This window comes from Misgurnus anguillicaudatus, chromosome 1 (assembly GCF_027580225.2).
Source record: "Misgurnus anguillicaudatus chromosome 1, ASM2758022v2, whole genome shotgun sequence".
NCBI lineage: Eukaryota > Metazoa > Chordata > Actinopteri > Cypriniformes > Cobitidae > Misgurnus > Misgurnus anguillicaudatus.
In genome coordinates, this window is record NC_073337.2 from 8,808,341 (window position 1) to 8,830,659 (window position 22,319).

The window sequence follows — 22,319 nt, forward strand, 5'->3', positions numbered from 1 at the left end:
CAAGTTGTTAGGGTCACTATCAAGCAGAGGTTTTACTTTCTAATTAAACGTATTTTTTCAAGTATTTGTATTTTATTTGTGTTTTTCTTTGAAAAACATACATTCCAAAGCATATTATCATAATTTTTACTCTATTACATTTCGTAAATACAAGTTTTTGTTTTACATTTAATATTTAAGTACATTAACATACTTTTACTCAAGTAAAAGTACACAATTTAAATGTAATTACGTATTAAATAAATTTTAATATGCTTTAGAATGTAGTGAAGTAATATTTTTTCCAATACAAACATCCCAATAAAGCACAGATGCTTAGAAAATGTAACTAATGTAATGTAAGTATTGTACACCTCTCCTATCAAGTCCAACTAAATTAAATTTAAGATGATAATAGTCAGTTTTACTGGCATTTTCGCAGTACCCGCTATAAAAACCAGCCATTTTGATGAACGTTTGGTGCAACTCGGGAGTGACAACTTTGTTATTGCATTGTGACAACATTGTAATTAATTTAATGTGGGGGCAGTACATTGTTTGATTTGGCCAATGAATTTCGATCATCTCTGATAACCGCTGTTATTGTCAATACCGGTATATTATGACACCCTATTTCAGATTAGTCGACTTTAAATTAAACCGAACATGCAGTGGTTTATACCCTGTTTGCTGCATCACTTGACCCGCACCTGTCTGTCAAATGGAGAAGAACTGTCAATCATAGAAGTTAGCTTTCTGTGGCACGTTCCTCTGGGACCATATGAGTGACATGTGGATGTCAAGAGAAGAAAGAAACCTGAGCGATAAGAGAGATGGATGAGGTCATTGAATTCAGACAGTGGAGAGGTAAGAAGTCTCAAATTAACCAGCGATTAAACACAGAGGTGATAAAATCCTGTAGGTGGTCTAATACGGTGTTAATTACAGGCGGTGTATATGAGGGTACATTAGTCTCCTGAGGTCTGCTCAAGGTTTGAAAATCTTCTGTAAGAGGATTAAGACTGTATAAAGTCCTACAAATTAATAACTATTGTGCTATACATATAGTTCATGAATCTTATTCACTTTTTATTTAATATTAGTGTTTTAAATAATATTCACTGTGCTGCATTTGTGCCCACACAAACTTTGTATGCTTTCATACACCTGTAAGCAGAAACTTTACAATTGTGTACTTCTTGCAATCAGGTTTTTTGCAAGAGAATCTGCACAGCTTGTTTACAGCAAAAACAATAAAGCCGCCGTTCATACGCAACTTTGTATCACCCGGTCATCTCATGAACAGCTGTGTGATCCGTTACGTACGAGGATACCGTCGCCTTGCAGCACTTTATGGTTTGCCACATGAGTTGTTTGCGAGGTGCTCTATAGGCGGTTTCATCAGACTCACTCGCGTTGTCGCGGTTACGTGCCTGAACCGAAGTGTACTTCCGTTTTGTATTTGTTTACCGGCCTGGCTAGTGGCTGAACCAATACCTTGTTGAAAATAAAATGTTTTGGTTTTCTAAAGACAACTGTGCAGAGAGTTTTGGCAGTCAGGCAAGATCTAAGGAGACGTGTAGCTAACATTGTATACATACATTTTACATTACATCTTGGGTGTGCATGGTGTTTTGGGCAAATTTGTCTCTGTGTGGTTTTTACCAGAGTAGCTTGTCATTGTGAAAAACCTGGGATTTGATAAAAGATGCTTATCACTTTAAAACTCTGACTTGCTCTTGTTCGGCATAATGTGTTCTCATTATAGATCGACAAAGATGGCTTTCTTGCCCGTTATCTGTAGATAAACACTAGAAAATATTTCATAATTCGCTTGCTCATTGAATCAGATGAGTTTTCAACTAAGTTTAAAGACTTCCCATCACGCTGTGTTTTGAATAAATTTGATCAACATTTACTGACCTTGGATGCTTTAAATCGGTTTTGGCAACATACCAAGATCAAAAGTAAGTGATTAAAACCCTTTAAATGCGAGATATATCATGTAACTGAATTGAAAAGCTGTCATCTGTTGCTGAATTTTACCAACCATTTTACCATCCTGAATCTGAGCAAATTTTACCAACCAACTCGGAAATCAAAGCTTTTCTCAGAACTTTCTATTCTTTTAGTCTTTGATCGGTGTGTGACCTACCATTGTTGCAGTGCAAGGGCTGATTTATTTTTTTGTAGCTTGCCACATGGTACAGTTATCTTCCTATATAATCAACACTACTAGCTCATTGAGTCTCATAAGGTCAAGTATTTCGAGTCAGCACCTTCTCATTTGCAGTCCCCAACCACTTCAGACCCCAGCTGCGTTATTGGACCACATGTACCATGCCCCTCATCCCGTTTAAAAGATATGATTATTTTGGCAAGTGCCCGTGAGTGTGATGTTGATGGGAACCAGATCTGATTTCATCAACTCTGCCTTGTGATTTGTTGACCTGAGTAGTAATGTAGCTATTCTGTACCTTCAGATACAGGATAAAGGGCAGATAGTAGATATCAAACTAAGAGGTCACACTTGAATTTTAAACATTGCATCGACCTTATGTTTTTGTCAGTAAAAGGTGAGGTGACAAACTCCACGATGAACAAAGACATAACCTGTGTAAGTAAGAAATGGTGCTCACAGCTGGAAATTGGCCAAGCAATATCATTAAGCAATTGTGCCGGGGTCATTTTGACCATAAAAGAGCTCTTCAGTCATTTCAAGGGTATTTAATAGAAACGAACAAAACCAGGAATATCGGTTTCTAGTTCTGTACATTTGAGGTTTATACTTTACTCCGAGATGTATTTACAAGTCTACTTCAACAAAACACATGCAGTATGTACAACTTACCATCTACAACACCGATTCAACGTCACAATAAATGGTAATAAATTATTTATCTTGACATACTGTACAATTAATACACTTAAATTCATTACTGCTTTGGATTAGTGGTTTCCCTTTTTAATGATTTTGTACCTGATGAGGACATTCGCCGTACGTCGGCCAAAGCAGTTCATTCCACATCCTCTGACGAGAGGCATTTTTGCCTGACTTCTGTCTCCTCAAACGTCACCTTTTTGTTCCTTTTTGGGTCAATCCATGAGTTGTGGATGACCACATTATTGGGCATAGGGTCGGCCTCTACTACTGACACGACACGCTTCTTCATTTTGCTCTTGAGAACCTTCTGAAATTTCTGTCGGGTGAAGGCGTAAAGCAGCGGGTGAAAAATTGTGGTTCCGTAAGCCATGACCAGAAAGCCAAGCCTGAGGCGTGCGGTGAAGTTACTTGGCCCTGCGCTCAGGATGACCGTGTTAAGCACAGTGATGGGTGTCCAGCAAAGCAGGAAGGTGGAGATGATGAGAAGAGACATGCGGAAGACCCTCTTTTGTCGTTCGCGGCGTTCCCTGTGCCGTTTAACCGCCCGTCGGAGGGCGATGATCACCGACACGGAGGTACGCATGGCCAGTGGTGGATTGCGGCCTGCGCTGCTCTGTGAGGCGTCGGTGGACTCTGGCTGAGTGGAAGTCATGGAGATGGTCTTTTTCTTTCTAGGCTTTTTTTTAGGAGCCGCATGGAAACGAGTACCGATGCGAATGTTGAGCGCCTGCAGAATCTTATAGTAGGTCACCAGCATGACCACGGCAGTGAAGAAGAAGATTGGAATCTGTGCCAGCAGGTGATAGTAGAGGCCCAGTTCAGTGTAGTATTGATTTAAAGGTTCTTCGCCCTCTGTCTGGTTCCTGTCGGTACCTGTCTGGCTAAAGAAACCCTCCTCTATGAAGGGCACCAGAAAGCTTAGGAACGATAAAGCCCAAATAGACCCAAGCATGGCAACCGCTCGCCCCATCGTGAGTACTCGATTTGCGGGCCGTACTGAGATGTCATAGCGATCTAGAGTGATGGCCAGGACGTTGGCAGCGGTGGCCACGCTAGCAAAGGACACACAGGCCTCGTGGAAGCAGCAGATAAGTGCATTGTTGCCTTCCTGCGGCAACAGCACCACAACGATCGTCAGCGGTATGCAGCCCACACACACCAGCACGTCCAACACGTGCAGGTTCATGGTTACGATGTTGCTGACGGAGCTCACCAGGTTGGACTTCATGCAATAGAGTGCCAACACGGTCAGGTTACTGCTGAGACCCAACACGATCTCCAACATGAGGAAACCTGTCAAAGACACCTGGAAACTGACAGGGTAAGGTGATTCCAGGTCCATGTCGGAGTCAAAGGGTTCTACGTTATCGAGGACAGTGACGTTGCTCATGATGGCCTGGAATCCCAGCACAGGAGGGGTATGCATTCTCCTACACAAAACAAACGTCATCATGACTATTGATGGGTAAATGTATTGTTACAACAAGCTTAAACCAATGGTTTAAAAGCTAAATGTTTTCATAAGATGTATCTTTATGGCCTGTTACTGGAAAGATGATATAAATAAGTGGTTAAAAAGGAACCTAAAAAGATGATACATGTACATGGATATAAAATCTTCATATCGACAAATGAAACTCTCCCCTCCCTTGTATTCACCGTCTTCGTTTGGAGCTCCTTTAGCAACTGCGACCGAATCGCTGTTGTGTTGGCAGGATTTTACACGCACCAACCATATTCCAACACCTTTTTATCTCACCAGTGTCCTTTGCCCCTTGGTGCTCATTCTATTATGTATTTACTCCGTAGTTGGTTTTTCTCATTAGTTTATTTACTTATCAAAATTGAAATGACCTAAGAGTGAACAATTGCATTGGCTAAGACCTCCACTCTCCTCAACCCCGGCATGGTACAGTCCCGTAAGCAAGTATACCCCAGTTTCACCTCTCCGTAGGGTTGATTAAACACCGTCCAAACAGCTCATAACTCATAGCCTCGCATCCTCAGATTTCTGTGGGAGGTTGTGGGAGATGGAAACGCTCTCTACTCTTCCTTTTCAGAGCGTGGGAAGGGTTTGTGCATTGTAACATCCACGTGGTCCTGACATGAAAGCTGTGTTGTATTCAAGCTTGTATTTAGCCTTTTGTCCTTTGTGTTGGATCTCGCAAAAAATCAGTCAGGGACAGCGGCACGTCCCATCCTCGCAAGTGTCCGCACTTTTCACCATGTATTCCAAGACGTGACAAACAAGCAGAAATGTATTTCCCTTAGCATGACAGGTCAAGTGCGACATTCTCTTGTCGTCAGCAGCTGCCATCGAACCTTTCTTAATATTGTTGTATTCCACCCGAGTAATTCGCACTCCCACCTGCTGCGACCACAGTACAGCTCCAGGAGATCAGGCAGGTAGACCGAAGTGCACAGTAATCTCAACAAGGTCACAGGTTTCCAGAGGGAAGGCGGTCGCCAGGCCGGTAGATGTTGGCCGACTGTGCACTGCGTGGTATATTTTTACCTTCTTTTATTCGCAATGCTTGTGTGGGAACCAGAACAGGAGCTCCATTCTCAGTAGTTTCTCAACCTGCCTGGTGAAGGAAGAGTAGAAGAAATTCAGAGTTGAAATAATATTCCTATATATAAGCTACATAAATATTTTAAGCAGTCCTATGTCCTTTGCATTCATATGAGGTGCTTCACGGTGTCATAGAAGAACCATGTTTGGATAAATGGTTTTACATGAGGTTCTTCAGATTATAAAGAGGTATGAAAGAAATTCTTTTTTGACTAAATGGTTCTTTGAGGATACTTGCTTTTTATTTTAATGGTCGCTAATGGTTTCTGGTTGCTCAGAGAACGTGTGGCTGGCGTAATTTGTTTGTCGAAAAGCCGAAAGTCTGATAACAACTCATTAAACTAATGTTCCTTTGCTTTAATGGATTCCTACAGCGATCGTGAGTGTTGGTTTGCAGAGCAGGTTTTTCTTTACTCCCACACCGCACTTGTGAACTACACGGGCTGTATAGCAGAAATAGATCTGCACTCTTTCTGCCTGTTTTCTGAGAAAAGTAACAGAATTCAGCACTAGCCAGAAGCAGTAATAGGGGCGAGGGCGCTCGCATCATTTTCCCTTTAAGAGGATAATGGATGGATTTCGATTACCTAGTTTTGCTCTTTCAACATATATTAATCAAGTTATCCATTGATTGCTTGCCATTGGAGAAACCCACACAAAATACAATAGTGCATTTAAAGAATGTTATTGTTCAATAATTGCATCTTTCTGTCTGCAGTGCAAATACAACCTGCTTGCTTTAAATGTTTAAATAATCACGGTTGGTGTGAAACACTGCATGCATTTCCTAAGTTTGTCAGTTTCGTACAAATGACAGCATGCATGAAAGAGCAAGCGTTCTACTTAACAGATGCTGCAGTTGTGTCTGTGCCACAAAGCAGAAACCTGAAGTTTTTTACCTCGCAGTGCAGCCGTATGAGTAAGTGACCTGGAAGCCCATATATTTCCCAGTTTGAGTAGAGCCATGCCAGGACAGGTCACAGATGACATGCTGTGTGGATGGATGAGCCTACCGGCCGTGCCGTCCTCTCTCCTTTGCTTGTCAAGTGGGCAGTGAAGTCAGATGTTGTAGGGTGTAGTGCCGTGCATCTTCTTTAAACACTGCTCATCTCTTCTTTCCTGTTCTTTTCCACTATCTTCTCTCACCATCCATACGCTCAGTGCTTTCAAAATGCCCTACCTACTCATCTCTCTCCTCCTCCTCTCTCTCTCTCTCCCTCCCACCTTCCCTCTAACACTATCGCTCACCCTCCCCCTTCCTCCCTCTCTCCGCTGTGGTTTATAACACTCCCCTGGTTACTGATTGGTAACCCTTTCTTGTGCTTTTGCTCAGACAGAGCCATCCTCCACAGGTACATTTGATATTAGAATATTTTCAATCTTTTGGTACCTTTTATCTTTATTAAAAGCAACAGTTTGGAGGCGAGGAATTAATGGAATATTGGAAGACTTCATCCGTATCTTCATAATGCAAACATGGCATATCTTGCATGATGCATGATTTACTGTAGGTTTGGTCTTTTCTGCTGTACATGTGTGGGTGTTTAGCACACTGATGCAGGAGAGAAAGACATGGCTAATTATGGAGCATCACATTTTTCTTCAAATTCAAAAATCCATCCTTGTTGAACACATAGATAATGTGAAAAAGCTTGACATTAACTAGTTGCATATTAAAATGTCACCATTCATCTGCGGTGCTTAACAAATTTATTAGACCACCACTCAATGTAAGGTTTTGCCACAGATGTCTTAAACAGTATACAGTATTGGTGATTATCAAAATCATTTATGTAATGTAGTATTTTTAATGCTAAAATATTAATATTGTTGATATCCACGAATTTACTGTTTTACAAGAAAGGAAAAAATAGTAAAATAGTGAAGCACAATATTGTTTATTTTTTTATTTAGATGCCCAATTACAGTTATTTACATGCAGTCCACATTTGAAAAAAATGTGTTTTAAATGGACACTCCACTTTTTTTGAAAATATGCTCATTTTCCAGCTTCCCTTTAAACATTTGATTTTTTTTGACCATTTTGGAATCCATTCAGCTGATCTCTGGGTCTGGCAGTACCACTTTTAGCATAGCTTAGCACAATCCACCGAATCTGATCAGACCACTAGCATCGCGCTCAACAATAACCAAAGAGTTTCGATATTTTTTCTATTTAAAACTTGTCTCCTCTGTAGTTACATTGTGTACTAAGACCGACGGAAAATAAAAAGGTGTGATTTTCCAGGCAGATATGTCTAGGAACTATACTCTCGTTCTGGTGTAATAATCAAGGACTTTGCTGCCGTAACATGGCTGCAGGAGGCGCAATGATATTATGTAGTAGAGCTGCATGATTAATCGTTAAAAGATTGTGATCTCGATTCGACCCCTCAAACGATCTTAATCCAGCTTTTTAGCGATTCAGGTAATTATATTTTCAAGGAGGAAAGCGCAGTCTCATCAGTTCTCTCCACAACACGCAATCACAGCGGCCGCGATGACGTCTTGACGTCACATTTATTACTGCGCAAGCCAGATGTGCAGAGAATGAGTGAGGCAGAGCTATGCGCAGGTACGTGTGACAAGAACCTTGATGTTGTATTAGTACCAAAAAGAGGATCTTATTCCGGCTCTTATCCCTTCCGAAAGGGTTTTTAGAACAGGGGGAAACATTGGCTGCGTTCAAATTACCACACTTGCTGTCTTTGCACTTGACCACTTACATTACGTATTCCTAAGTGTTCTAGTGGGTGTGACGATTAAGCGGGCATGTAGATTTATTCACCCGATGGACGTTTGCGCCGCTATAGAGAGCGTCAAAAAACGATCTGACGCTCGAATGCATTCTCTGGAATCCTCTGAAGCGGAGGTTTCCGCCTTCCGATTGGTTGCCTTCCGAACCGCGTCATAGCTCATTACCATAAAGTAATGTCAATCCATGTGGCAGCAATTTGCACCAAAACATATTCGTTTTTTTTTATTATTAGGCTACTTAAAATGTATATTTTACATTTTTTTCTTTAAATAAAATGAATACATAATCACTCTACAATTAACATTAACTGACGTTAAAGATTATCTATACTTATCTGAAACTTTCAGAAGCATAATTCTTTATACCTGTAAAAACTAATGTTCAGGGGTTGTATGTATTAAAAATTAACAAAGTTCTTGAGAATCGTGATCTTTATTTTAAGCCAAAAAAATGTATGATTCTCATTTAATACAGAATCGATCAGCTCTATTACGTAGTGCCCAAAAATAGTCCCCTGCTATTGAAAGTAACCAAGGGGACATTTTTCGGGCAGTGCATAATATCAATACGCCTGATGCAGCCATGTTACGGCAGCAAAGTCTGTAGATGAGCATAAATGAAATGAGCATTTTTTCCAAAAATGTGGCGTTAATGGTCGAATGCTACTGCTTGATTCATTGCTGACTTCTAAGATAAGTTGAATGTGCCGGCTCAAATTTGGGTATAAAAACGTGGATTTAATGTGACATTCATTCCTCCTGTTCAAAATGATACATTTTCAGAGAGTTAAAAAAAAGAAAATTCAACTCTGAAATGAAAAAAGTCCACTTCACAATGCTGGTTGGTCTTTGAGGCACATAGACAGGTAGTCTAAAATATTTATAAAGTACTGTATATGTTATATAGTGCCCTCCATAACTATTGGGACAATAATGTTGCTCTGTTTGCTGTGGAATTGAAATGCCTTAACATTAAATGTAGCATATAATACTATAATATAAGATAGAACAGTGGTTCTCAAACTGGGGGTGCCGCGAGATGGTGCCAGGGGGGCCCAAGTTTTAAGACATTTTATAAAATTACATTAATTTATCATAAATTCTGTGCAATTCAACCTAAAAAATAAGCCAACTAACCAACAGCACTACTAGGTATAATTTTATATGTTTTGTTTAATAAAATATTACATTTTATTACAGTTTTTGTCATAAATTTTCTTTCGGGGGGCTGCAAAAAAATTCACTGTACACAAAGGGGGCCGCACACTGAAAAAGTTTGGGAACCACTGAGATAGAATATAAGAATATTTCTCACCTGTTTATATGTACAATTGACCAACTCGACAGAACAACATGTTTATTTGAGACCAAGTGTTTAGTGTTATAGTGTGACCGACATCTCTGTCTTTAATGCCCGCTCTCATTATGTTATTATCACTCCCGCTGTATCATTTGTCATATTGAGCGTGTTTGTGGACTGCTAGGTTGATAATGTCGCTGTGATTGTCGCTCACTGAGTGGAAGCAGAACTTCAGTGTCCCTTTGTGAATTAATGCGTGCTTGGCAACCACAGCTTTCAAGACCGGAAGGTAAGAAGCCAGGTGCCGGCTCACAGGAAGAGCCGTGAGGGATCGAGGGAGTCGTTGTGGAAAATCTGCACCTGTGGTCTTCAGAGTAACCTCTGAGAAGTGAGCGTGCCCGCGGGGTCTGAGGTGTGATGCCTCGGGGATCTGGCCTTGCAGTTTGTCACTTTTCTGGATCCTATCGTCAGTCCATGGTTTTCATTTCTCCCGGTGAATTTGTTGCCTTACATTCTTGTCTTTTATAAGTTGGGTACTTAAGCAGACGTTCTGCTTTACATGGATTTTACCATGCATGGTTAAGGGTTTTTTTGTATAGTAATTGACATCGCTTCACCAGACTTAAACTTCTGTATAGCTCAAGTAGCTTATTGCTTTTTAAAGACAACAGCAATATTATAATACAACAACGAATAATTTGTATTTATTATTTCAATTAAAATTTCATTACCATGATTGTAGGTTTCCATCAATGTTAATGCTTCTAATTTCCCTTCCTTGCAATTTGTTGCATGTTTTATGTGCGTCCACAAGTGTGCATATATTGGCTTGTTCATTGTATTTTTTATGTTATATTTTACAACACCTTCAGTGTCTAGCCAGGGGATGTGGGACCATGACCGTGGGCTCTTTTTTAAATCTATCCTCTCTCTGTTGCATTTCATCTGGAGCCATGTGCCAGGTAGGACAGGCCTTGCAGGTTTATCAGAAAGCGATTTGCTATCCCTACTAGGCAGTTCTCCAATTACTGCCATACATGTGGAGATACTGTTCCTATTTTATCGTTACATGCTGCTAACCTAGTTTTGTGTGATTGACCAAACTATAAAAAAGGCTGCATCCAAACAGGAAATTTTGTCTGGCCTGTAGTGTTATGTTTTGTTGGCTATCCTCCATTTGGAGACACTGGACAGCATGGAAGTTAGAAGGAGCTGTTCTTGTTCACGTTCCCAGTGTCCCAAAGGACTCTCTTGCATGTGGAGGAGAGACGGACCGAGTGCAGATGACAGAGCCAGTGGTCATAGGTTGCCTCTGGCACTTTAAAGTCCCAAAAGTCCTACAGCTGTTGCATCATGCCTCCGCTTTATACCTGCACATCTATGAAGAGCCTGAAGATGTGCAACTAAGTGGGACCGGACCCGATTACCACCTCACTTCAAAATGTGTTACCATGACTGAACTGACTTAATTGCATGTGACATATACAAGCTTTAAATATGATGCAGGCAGATTTGATACTTGCTTTATGGCATTGAACAGCTTTCTCAACAGTTGGTTCAATTTAAAACAGTTCAGTCACCATTATCGAAATCATTACACAGAGTGCTTAGCTGGGGTGATGCTCGTTGTGGGAAATTAAAGTAGCCCGAATCAAGCAGATTCCAGAGGCTTTAGTTGTATAAACAATGTCACATCCCGTCAGCTTCTGTTGGGCTAACACGTCAAACCGTGACGTGCGGTTACTCTGTTAGTGTGAGTTGGGATTCCACATATAGCAGGAGATTAGCGAGGACACCCCGACGTTGAACTTTGCTCGCTGCGTATGTTGGTCCAGCTTTGCATAAATGTCCCGGTGGGATTCAGACCGATTCCAGCAAAGCCTTCTAAGGTTTAACCACTTCCTGTTGTGGTCCAGAGGCCAGTGATGTTACGTGTTTCAATGGACAGGGGGAGGAAAGGCATGGGAAAAAGCCGTCTGTTATGAGAAGGGATGACCTTCAGAAAGCTCATCGCCGCCTTGTTGCTTACAATCTGCTGTGATTCAAGGACAGAATCCCTTTTTTATGCTGCTACTGAAGCAAATCTCATTTAATTGATGCAAGTATTGTTGTTGTTATACAGTAGATGCACCTGCCAAATGCATTAATGTAAATATAAAATATGTTTAAAGGTGTGTTTAATGGTATTTCATGCATTCTGACTTATTAACACAGTTATAGAATTGTTTTCTCATGCTAAACGTAGGCAAAGTGTCATAAAAGCAGTTGGACGTGTTAGTATTTCTGTGCCGAATGCACTTCGCCAGGGTTCGTACGAGTTTCGAAAGTTTTTTCGATTCTGGGTCCAGCTGACGTTTCAGGGGTTTCTATACGTATCACTTCTATTTATGGGCACTTCCACCGGAAAACCCCGCCCACCCGTCAATCAGCGGGAGACGCTAGAACTTACAAAAATCACATCACGCAACACAGCTTTGTTTAATTTCAAAACTCAACAATGGCATGAATGAAGAAGTGTGTTTTTGGATGTAAGGAGAAGAAAGCCAGCCTTATGACAACAATGGATATAGTTTATTATCTGGGGTAGCAGCGGAGTTTTGCATGTGTGTTTGTTTAACGCTGAATTTCATTGAAAAGTCCCAACCGGGTCAAGAGTTGCATGCGGTAAGTAAGACTTCTGTGTTATGTTGGAAATAGGTGCGTGCATATTATATAAATGACACGAACATGTAGTGAATCATAAGTTAAACTATGTTGTATAGTGTTGCATGACTCGTACTCGCTCCTCCCGCGGTAGTAACTCCTCCTTCTTCATTTTTTCGTACGTAAGAATCAGTAAAGCTAATCTTTCTGTTATAAATCTGATTAAACTAAAGACTTTTCGGAGATATAAAGGATGTAATACTACTCTATAGGTACTCCAGATTAACATCAGAAATGTAGAAACGGTGTGTGTTATGTGAGCTTTAAAGATTTGCAGCCTAGTAAAGTAACATTAAGGTAGTTTAGCAATTAAATGAATGTCGCTTTTTTATTCTTTACCGTTTTCTTGCAGCTTATAAAACCCAATGTAAAAGGTTATTCCTCCATCCAGTCAAAGAGACAATCTTTGATCTATGGATGTGACTTCAGTGTATGGGCAATATAGTAAGTCATTTTTTACAATGCAGTTGTATTCACCGTCTTGTCACTTCTGACCAGCCACATTGTTTGCTTTTCTTTTACCCATCACATATCCTGTCAGTGAAGCATGAAGGTCAAAAGAGACGTCTGATCTGGAAATAATCTAAGTTTGCTTTGAAGCTGAAGAATGTGAATCAGAAATCTTGTCATATGCTGAGCTGGTACATCTGTAAGTTTTCTCCAATGAGATGGTTCTGAGAGGTACAATTTCTTTCAAAATAGTAACCGTCAGTCAGCATTTTAGGCACTTTTTTCAAATATTTCAGTACTTCTAAAATATTTTTTTCCCATATTTTTTTTTTATTGGATGTTGCTGATGAATTCTTGAATTTAAATAATTTTTAAACCTAATATTATGCTTTTGTAAGACTCAGTTCTTCCTCATCATTTCAGGGACGATTCTGTCTACACCGACAGCAAATTACCTTTTTCTGAGTTTCGTTTTAATCTCAAACGAATTGAGTGCCTCGCTTGGCGGGAATCGCTTTTTCAATTCTCTCGGTTTCTCTTCAGACAAACCCCATATTGAATTTGCACTAATGTTTCTTATCGCTCTCCTATTTTTTTCTCCATCGTAATGGGAAAAAATGGCATTTCCAAGGTCACAGTTAGAATCGTTTTACTCTATATTGCACACAGCACCTTCTCTCTGTGGAGTGGCTGCTGTGCTCGTTTCAGATAAATGCAGGTAATACCTGTGATTGATGCCCGGAAAACTGTCCTCTAGTGCCTCTACAAATAAGATGGACCCACAAAGGTAGCTAACACACCGTCATTTAAGCGTTGTTTTTTTTTTGTACGTTTCCAGAAGTTACTAAAAGAGTGTATCTATCACCTTTATCTATCCACTTGGCGTGCCCTCTGATCTATATGACTCTAGCATGATTTGCTGATGGAAAGAGGATCTGCGTCCGTTTCCGAAATAAAATGCTGTCATATGGTTTGTATACTGCCTAAACATACAGTAACATCATATAGAGATTTTGATTGTGATTTATGACATCAGAATCAAAATTTTATGACTTTTAATGTGAATATGTTAGCATGAAGGGAAACTAGTGTGCTACAAAACATTGACCAAAATTCGCATTTCGATGTAAACATTGAAAACGTACGTTTTCTGTCTTTTAATACGCATCAATGATTATGACATCATTTTGCACTTCAGCTTCTCATCAGAGTCAATGCTGTGCTGTAAACTAAACACTATTGGCTATACATGGGGGAGGGGCCACTCATTATGCCCCGCCTTAAAGAGACACTCCACTTTTTTGAAAATATGCTCATTTTCCAGCTTCCCTAGAGTTAAATATTTAATTTTTACTGTTTTGGAATCCATTCAGCTGATCGTCTGGTGGTACCACTTTTAGCATAGCTTAGCATAATCCATTGAATCTGATTAGACCATTAGCATCGCACTCAAAAATAACCAAAGAGTTTCAATATTTTTCCTATTTAAAACTTGACTCTTCTGTAGTTACATCGTGTACTAAGACCGACGGAAAATTAAAAGTTGCGATTTTATAGGCAGACATGGCTAGGAACTATACTCTGGCGTAATAATCAAGGACTTTGCTGCCGTACCATGGCTGCGGGAGGCGCAGTGATATTGCGCAGTGCCCGAAAATAGTCCCCTGCTATTGGAAGTTACCAAGGGGGTTATTTTCGGGTGCTGCGTAATATCAAAGTCCTTGATTATTACGCCAGAATGAGAGTCAAGTTTTAAATAGGAAAAATATCACAACTCTTTGGTTATTTTTAGCTTGATGCTAATGGTCTAATCAGATTCAATGGATTATGCTAAGCTATGCTAAAAGTGGTACCGCCAGACCTAGAGATCAGCTGAATGGATTCCAAAACGGTAAAAATTAAATATTTAACTCTAGGGGAGCTGGAAAATGAGCATATTTTCAAAAAAAGTTGAGTGTCTCTTTAACTTCCTGTTTCTGTTGAAATTATGTCGAGCAAAGCTGCACATCTTAAGACACTTCATTGTGTCTTTAGCACATTGAGTTATCTTACAATCTGATTTATTTCTAATCTAGTCATCAAACTGTGAATTAAAATATTGTGGTCGTCTACTAAGACAATATCATTCTTGTCCTGGCAGAGCAAAGCAGAAAATGTTAAGAGGGTGAAAATTAGGTTTCTGGCAGGGATTGTGGATTTCACTTTGGCTTTGGGCCTACCTGCATCGACAGGAGCCAGACGAATCCTCCCCACCTCACCATGCCTGTGTAAAGGCCACCTGTTCCTGATTCTCACCTTTGGTGTTTTTGGACCACAATCTCAAGGTCGCATCCGAGCATCTGGATGATGCTACAGTATGGAGTCATTTTCTCAGCGAGATATGTGACCCCTATCTAATGAGACATCCTTTTGATATCTTTGTTAGCATTCAGCGAATGGAGTCATGTAGTCGTCAGCTGTCGTGTGTTCCCTCAGAAGGCGCTAATGAATGCATCTATGTAGTGACATTGTTCTGCTTAGTGCAACTGTATCTGACTCATGTGCGGTCTGTTCAGAGGCCTGTTCAATATGGCATCCTGTGTTTACAGACTCTTTTTTTCAGGCACTCTCATTTACTTTTTAACCCGTATGAGGTTACCTCATATGGATCCACAAAACTTTGTGTCTGACAATTTGTAAAACGGGTTGAAAATAGTCACAGTGTGTAAGACTGTTTCTTTAAAATATCCAAAAATCACTAGCACTGTGTTATATATTTTGTTCACATTTGTACCTACAATATTCCAAATGTTTACTTGTGATATTCCAATCGATCTGCACAACAACTTGTGCAGAAGTAGTATGTCCAGTGCTAACACGCCACTCTGTTGTTGCTTACTGTACGTTATAATGTAACAGTTATCAGACTTCATTTTATTACATCATCCATAAACATATTTGTGAGTCCTGTCTGATCAATTCCTAGTTACAGTGAAGGAAAAGATATTACTACTCCCATAATTCCAAGTTTTTTCACAGCATCATCAAACTACGCCGTTGTTGTTGTTGTTGTTTAGCGGCCTCTAGTGGCGAAAATTACATATTGTGCCTTTATAGCATAGCTGAGAATCCTCCACCTGTATTCCACATTGTTCGATAAGCTTTGGTCCTTCTTTTTGATATACGGTGGCAAAAAAAAGTATGTGAACCTTTTGGAATTTCATGGTTTTCTTGAATACATTTTTCAAAAAATGTGATCTGATCTTCATTTAAGTCAAGGGAATTGACAGGCATAATGTGTCTAAAAATAATTACACAAATAATTCTGATCTTTCATGTCTTCATTGAACACACTCGTCTAACATTCAAAATGGCAGTGGAAAAAGTAAGTGACCCCCCCCCCGCGCGCGCGGAGCAATAACCAGGCACTTCCTGTAGCTGTGGATCAGACCTGCATATCATTGAGGAGGAATTTTAGCCTATTCTTCCTGGCAGAACTGCTTTAGCTCTGTCATATTCATGTATGGCCCTCTTCAAGTCAATCCATAGCAGCTCTATTGGGTTGAGGTCTGGGCTCCGGCCACTCCAAATGGCGGATTTTGTTTTTTTGAAGCCATTCTGTTGTGGACTTGCTCTGGTGTTTTGGGTGGTTGTCCTGTTGCATCACCCACCTTCTACACAGTTTCAGCTGACGTACAGACATTCTCACTTGGGAATATACTTCGGTAATTCATCTCCCCCTTAGTGATTGCAAGCTGGCCAGGACCTAATGCAGGAAAGCAGGCCCAAATCATGATGTTTCCTCCACCATACTTTATAGTTGGCATGATGTTTTCATGATGATATGCGTGCCCTTTCTACATCATTTGTAGCACTGTATGGTTTTTCCAAATAGTTCAATCTTAGTTTCATCAGTCCACAAAACATTTACAGATACCGCTGTGGAGTGTCATTGTGCTATTTTGCAATCTTCAGGCGTGCCGCAATGTTCTTTTTAGTAAGCAGTGGCTTCCTTCGTGGTGTCCTGCCGTGGATACCCTGCTTGTTCAGTGTTTTACGTATTGTAGACTCATGAACAGAGATGTAAGCAAGTTCCGATGATGCCTTCAAATCTTTGGCTGTCCTTCGGGGTTGTTTCTTTACCTCATTGATGAGTCTTTCTTATGCTCTTGGTGTCATTTTGACTGGGAACCTACTCCTTGGTAGAGTCGCAACAGTCCCAAAGCGTGTCCATTTGTCAACTGTAGACTCGTAAATTTCTTAAGTCTTTAAATTAACTTTGTAACCCTTTGAGGGGTTTTTATCAGTTAAAGTAGCTGTTGTCCACATTTCCAAACTTATAATCTTAGCAAGACTCCATGTGTGCCGAAACCTGACTCCTATTAGCTTTTTGAGGTCATTAACTCAAGGGTTCACATACTTTTTCCACAAGAAACTCCATGAGGTTTTCTTGGTTGTTCTCAATAAAGACATGAAAGATCAGAATTTTTTGTGTAATTATATTGAGACACATTATGTTTGTCAATACCCTTGACTTGGATAAAGATCAGATCACATTTTAAAACTATGAAATTGCAAAAGGTTCACATCCTTTTTCTTGCCACTGTATATTATACTGGTGCTATATTTAAGGAGTTGAATTACCTTAAAGCAAGTTGAAAGCTGCTAAAATTAGAATTGTCTGCATTTCTGCTCATCACTCCAGATTGACAGATTTTGTTTAACATAAATGAAGTAAAATTTCCACAGCCTGCTGTAATGAAGTACCAGGTCGGCGTCCAGAGCCCGCCTGCTTGGTGCCAGCAATTGTGAAGAAGACGGTTTGCTATTTTCAGTTTCTGGCGCTGTGCGGATGCTAACATGCCTGTTGCGTCTGTCTGAGTTCCTGTTGCCTGTAGAAAAAACATGTGTTTAAATAAATAAAGCTTTCTTTGACTTATCTGTGCTTAAAACGTAGAAGCAGACTTTGTAAAAGATGCATTTTGTCCCATCTCTTACAGATTACTTGTCCCAAGGTGTGGATCTATCTGGTATTGATGTCATAGAGAATGACTTGCTGTTTATCAGTCGAGCGCGTTTGGAGGTGGAGAACCAAGCCAAACGGTTACTGGAACAGGGCATGGAAATTCAGGTAAGTACACACACTCATACAGGAAACACTGCAAGGATATACAGTAGACGCAGATTGAAGCATACATGACCTATAGTGTTCACTGGATGAATGCAGTGCCCAAATAGATTGTCTCCATCTCTCTTTTTTTCGTTTCTTTCTCAGCATCCTTCCTCTGTAACACACAGCAGATGGGATGCACCGTCCGTTTCTCCATCTCTCTCTAGATACACTAAACTGTCCGCTCACATTTCAGAAATTCATCTGCCACACGAAGCCGTCTTGGGGCTAAAAAAATATTCCATATTGTAATAAATGACCGTTTGCAATGCCGCGCCTAAAGCGATATTTCAGATATCATTATAAGAACGGCGGTGTCATGGCACCTTTTACGTTTGGCTCACTGCATCTCCGAATATGTTTTTCGTCTGATTGACAGTTTAATTTTTCTGCACACTTTTTGGAGCATATCGATGTCGGGCGTCAGTTGATGATGGCCGCATAGTTGAAATACAGACGGCAAGGTTAATAATTGATTGCTTCATACTGGGGATTTCTCATGGGCAATCAGGTGTCTTTGAAAGCTTGAGCGTTTAGAGAAGCGAGAGGCTCTTCGCTTGAGGTCATCCCCTGTCAGGTGTGGTTAGGGGAGAGCTGTCACTGTTTGGTCAAGGTTTGGACAGTTTTCATTGCTAGCTTGTTAAAACAAACCTTCTAATGTCTGGTTATGTTGTTTTAAAAGCACACATTTTTTGAAGTGTTGATTCTCTGATGGTCAGCCTTCCCTACCGCTCGCATTTCTCAAGGTTACTGGCTGCAGGAGGTGTAATGATATTGAACATTTTTTGATGTCATAACCACTAATAGTCAACCATGGTGCTTGTATTTTTTAATTATTTATTTTAGTTTGCAAAGGAGAGCAGCTTTATTACTGTTGTTTGCGTTCAATCAAATGAAAAAATAAATGCGGATGCAAATGATTTGTTAAGGAGAGGCTGTTGCTTTTCCGAATGTTTAGAGACCAAAACATCAGAGAGTGATTTGCTTAAACCAGTAAGACCTCCCAGCACACCCTATCAAGCACACAGCAACACGCTAAACCCTCCAACCACCTTTGAAACTGCATAGCAACCACCCATAACCCCCTAGCATCATTTTGCACGGGCAACTATTTCTTAATACAATGCAAGAATCTCGAATCTTCTTACATGAATGTGACGGCTGCAAATTCCCCGTCTGCCGTCCCTCTGCAACATGTTCTTGGTTTATTAGCATGTCATTATAAAAGTAAACGATGCAGGAGCCCCTGACCTCTGCCCGTGTGTTTGTTGTTCTCAATCTTATCATGGAGTTCAGTCCACTCCTCCACGGTCAGCATCAATATATTTAGACTCATGTGAGTTACATAAGGCACTAAGATTATGCGGATAGATGTCTCTCTTCATTTTATTCTTTTATTCTGAGGAAGATAAATTCATTTGAATGTGGATTGTGAAATTTTAACCTTAAATGATTGAATATCTTAATCGTTTAATCATTTAGCATCTATGATAATCTGTTCATTACCACATTCAATAATTTTGTCTTCCTCAGGTGATCGAAAATCATTTATTGAACCGTTCCATGCAAAATCTGCATTGCAGATGTGTGCTGCTCGTATTTTTGTTGAAGCTTTAGTAAAAATTGGGCTATAATGTAATTGCACTCACCTAAAGAATTATTAGGAACACCATACTAATACTGTGTTTGACCCTCTTTCACCTTCAGAACTGCCTTAATTCTACGTGGCATTGATTTAACAAAGTGCTGAAAGCATTCTTTAGAAATGTTGGCCCATATTGATAGGGTATCATATTGCAGTAGATGAAGATTTGTGGGATGCACATCTAGGGCACGAAGCTCCCATTCCACCACATCCCAAAGATGCTCTATTGGGTTGAGATCTGGCCATTTTAGTACAGTGAATTCATTGTCATGTTCAAGAAACCAATTTGAAATGATTCGAGCTTTGTGACATGGTGCATTATCCTGCTGGAAGTAGCCATCAGAGGATGAGTACATGGTGGTCATAAAGGGATGGACATGGTCAGAAACAATGCTCAGGTAGGCCGTGACATTTAAACGATGCCCAATTGGCAATAAGGGGTCTAAAGTGTGCCAAGAAAACATCCCCCACCATTACACCACCATCACACCAGCCTGCACAGTGGTAACAAGGCATGATGGATCCATGTTCTCATTCTGTTTACGCCAAATTCTGACTCTACCATCTGAATGTCTACAGAAATCGAGACTCATCAGACAAGGCAACATTTTTTCAGTCTTCAACTGTCCAATTTTGGTGAGCTTTTGCAAATTGTAGCAATTTTTCCGATTTGTAGTGGAGATGAGTGGTACCCGGTGGGGTCTTCTGTTGTTGTAGCCCATCCACCGCAATGTTGTGCGCGTTGTGGCTTCACAAATGCTTTGCTGCATTCCTTGGTTGTTTCGAGTGGTTATTTCAGTCAAGTTGCTCTTCTATCAGCTTGAATCAGTCGGCTCATTCTCCTCTGACCTCTAGCATCAACAAGGCATTTTCGTCTACAGAACTGCCAGATACTGGGTGTTTTTCCCTTTTCACACCATTCTTTGTAAGCCGTAGAAATGGTTGTGTGTGAAAATCCCAGTAACTGAGCAGATTGTGAAATACTGATTTCTTTCCCATTCTGACATTCAGTTTGGAGTTCAGGAAATTTTCTTGACCAGGACCACACCCCTAAATGCATTGAAGCAACTCCCATGTGATTGGTTAATTAGATAATTGCATTAATGAGAAATTGAACAGGTGTTCCTAATAATCCTTTAGGTGAGTGTATATAGCCTATATAGCTGTTTTTCCAGCCTAACATAATTTATTATTTTAAAAAAAAGTTTAATAAAGACCAGGGTTGTTTTTATGTCAAAAAAACATCAGTAGACATGACAGGTTTACATGCTGTTTATAATTGTTTTTCAGATTTTGAAAATGTCTGTAAATGTCATGAATCATATCGAGCACTGTTCCAGCACGTTCTCATTATGAAAGCATCAGATGTCCGATGCTGTATGTTGTCAGAAGGGCACTTGAAACGATAAAGTGTGTTTGAAGGTCAAAATTAGACATTGGCAGACGGGTGAGGGGAAACAAAACTGTAGCCCATATCAGCACATCTATTTCAAATGAGGGAGGCGAGGAGGGAACGTCTCCTAAATTTTTAATTCGCATTGTTTTATTTAAAGGCTGTTTTAATTCTCTGCTAGCTCATACATTTATATCAGCTGCTTAAGTGAGGGGGTGGTTGAATAAGAAATTGTGTTATTCTTTCTATTTTAATATTTGAGGTCAGCAGATGCTGGTTGAAGGTCATACATTGAGATGATATCAAATACACTGATCTCTCAATGCGAACTCATCATTGACTCGGTGAAGAAGATGCACTGCATTTTGTAAATACATTTATACTAATAAGGGACTGCTGTTGTCTTCAGCCTTTGTCTGACCTAGAAATGCTGAGCACTTGTGGGACCAGTGTCCTGTTTCACTTGCTTTTTGGATAGTGGACAGTAATGCAGGCTTCTCGCTTACAGAAAAGAGGACAGCATACCCTTAACAGTGTATGAATGTAAGTGCATTAAATAGCAGAATATCAAATTCATCAAGTGCAATTTATTTGAAAGACAAACATTATATAAAAAGAAGTTAATGAAATCCAACCATCCACCCTAAGGGGCCGATCACACCAAACGCGTTTATGGCAATATAAAAGTGACCAAAAAAGTCAGTGCGGCGTGCCTTGTGTTTCTAAGCGTTTAAAGCGCGTTTGGTATGTTAGGCCCCTAACTCTCCTCAGCATGTTTATCAGAGATTATCAATTTAATCTAATTCGTGAGCACATTATTCAAACTCAGATTTTTTAAAGTGCCCCTGTAGTCGATACTTATCACTTAAAACTCATCTTTGAGCATTATAATAGCATGCAAACAGTAATTTCTTCATGCTTTAAAACAGCTTGAATGTAACTATACACCTTTGACTTATTTATTATACACTGATCTATGAATATGCCAATTAGCCCTAGCCTCCACTCTTTCACACCACCTCGGACCATAGATATATATGTAACTAGATCCTACATTCGGTAGTTTCAGACACATAACTGCTAAGTCATGAAGCAGCTATGTTGCCATTGAGTCTATGCAGCATCCATATATAATATCTATGGCTCAAACTACTGATCAGCTTGTTCAGCTGCGTTGATCTGATTGGTTACATGTTTGTGGCGTAGGAAACGATGGTGTTTATTCAGCCCCAAAAGCGAGTGTGCAAAATAATATCTGGGCGGAAAAGCGTCCTCGCGAGCGTGCAGAACATTATCTGCAAGTGAAAATAATCCTCGCAGGAGTGCTCGGATCATAGACTGAAAAAAATGGACGACGCAATGTCGCCTCGTTCCATTGTAATGAATTGAAGCCAAAAATGTCCGACAGTGGTCGTCGCCATGTTACGGAAAAACGTCAGTTTGGAGCCAAGGCATGCGCAGAAGGAATCGTCCATGGAGCCCCGGTA

At 40.2% G+C, this 22,319-nt stretch overlaps 2 protein-coding genes across 4 annotated transcripts in view; one reads left to right on the forward strand and one right to left on the reverse strand.

Annotated features, from left to right (window-relative positions):
• Window positions 1-22,319, forward strand: part of cog5 (component of oligomeric golgi complex 5) — a 91,973-nt gene that overhangs the window by 15,217 nt on the left and 54,437 nt on the right. The window contains exon 7 of the mRNA XM_055190625.2: window positions 17,625-17,755. Within this exon, the coding sequence (XP_055046600.2) occupies window positions 17,625-17,755 (131 nt within the window). The remainder of the gene's footprint in view (window positions 1-17,624; window positions 17,756-22,319) is intronic.
• gpr22a (G protein-coupled receptor 22a) lies at window positions 548-6,650 on the reverse strand. Of its 3 annotated transcripts, none has more exons than XM_073861258.1 (2): window positions 6,449-6,650; window positions 548-5,448 (listed from the first exon to the last, which is right to left on the reverse strand). In XM_073861258.1, the coding sequence occupies exon 2, from the start codon at window positions 4,314-4,316 to the stop codon at window positions 2,997-2,999; it is 1,320 nt and encodes a 439-aa protein (XP_073717359.1). In that variant the 5' UTR covers window positions 4,317-5,448; window positions 6,449-6,650; the 3' UTR covers window positions 548-2,996. The 3 variants fall into 3 exon arrangements, with proteins under 3 accessions (XP_073717359.1, XP_073717350.1, XP_073717354.1); XM_073861249.1 differs by having other exon boundaries at window positions 6,335-6,650; XM_073861253.1 differs by having other exon boundaries at window positions 6,284-6,650.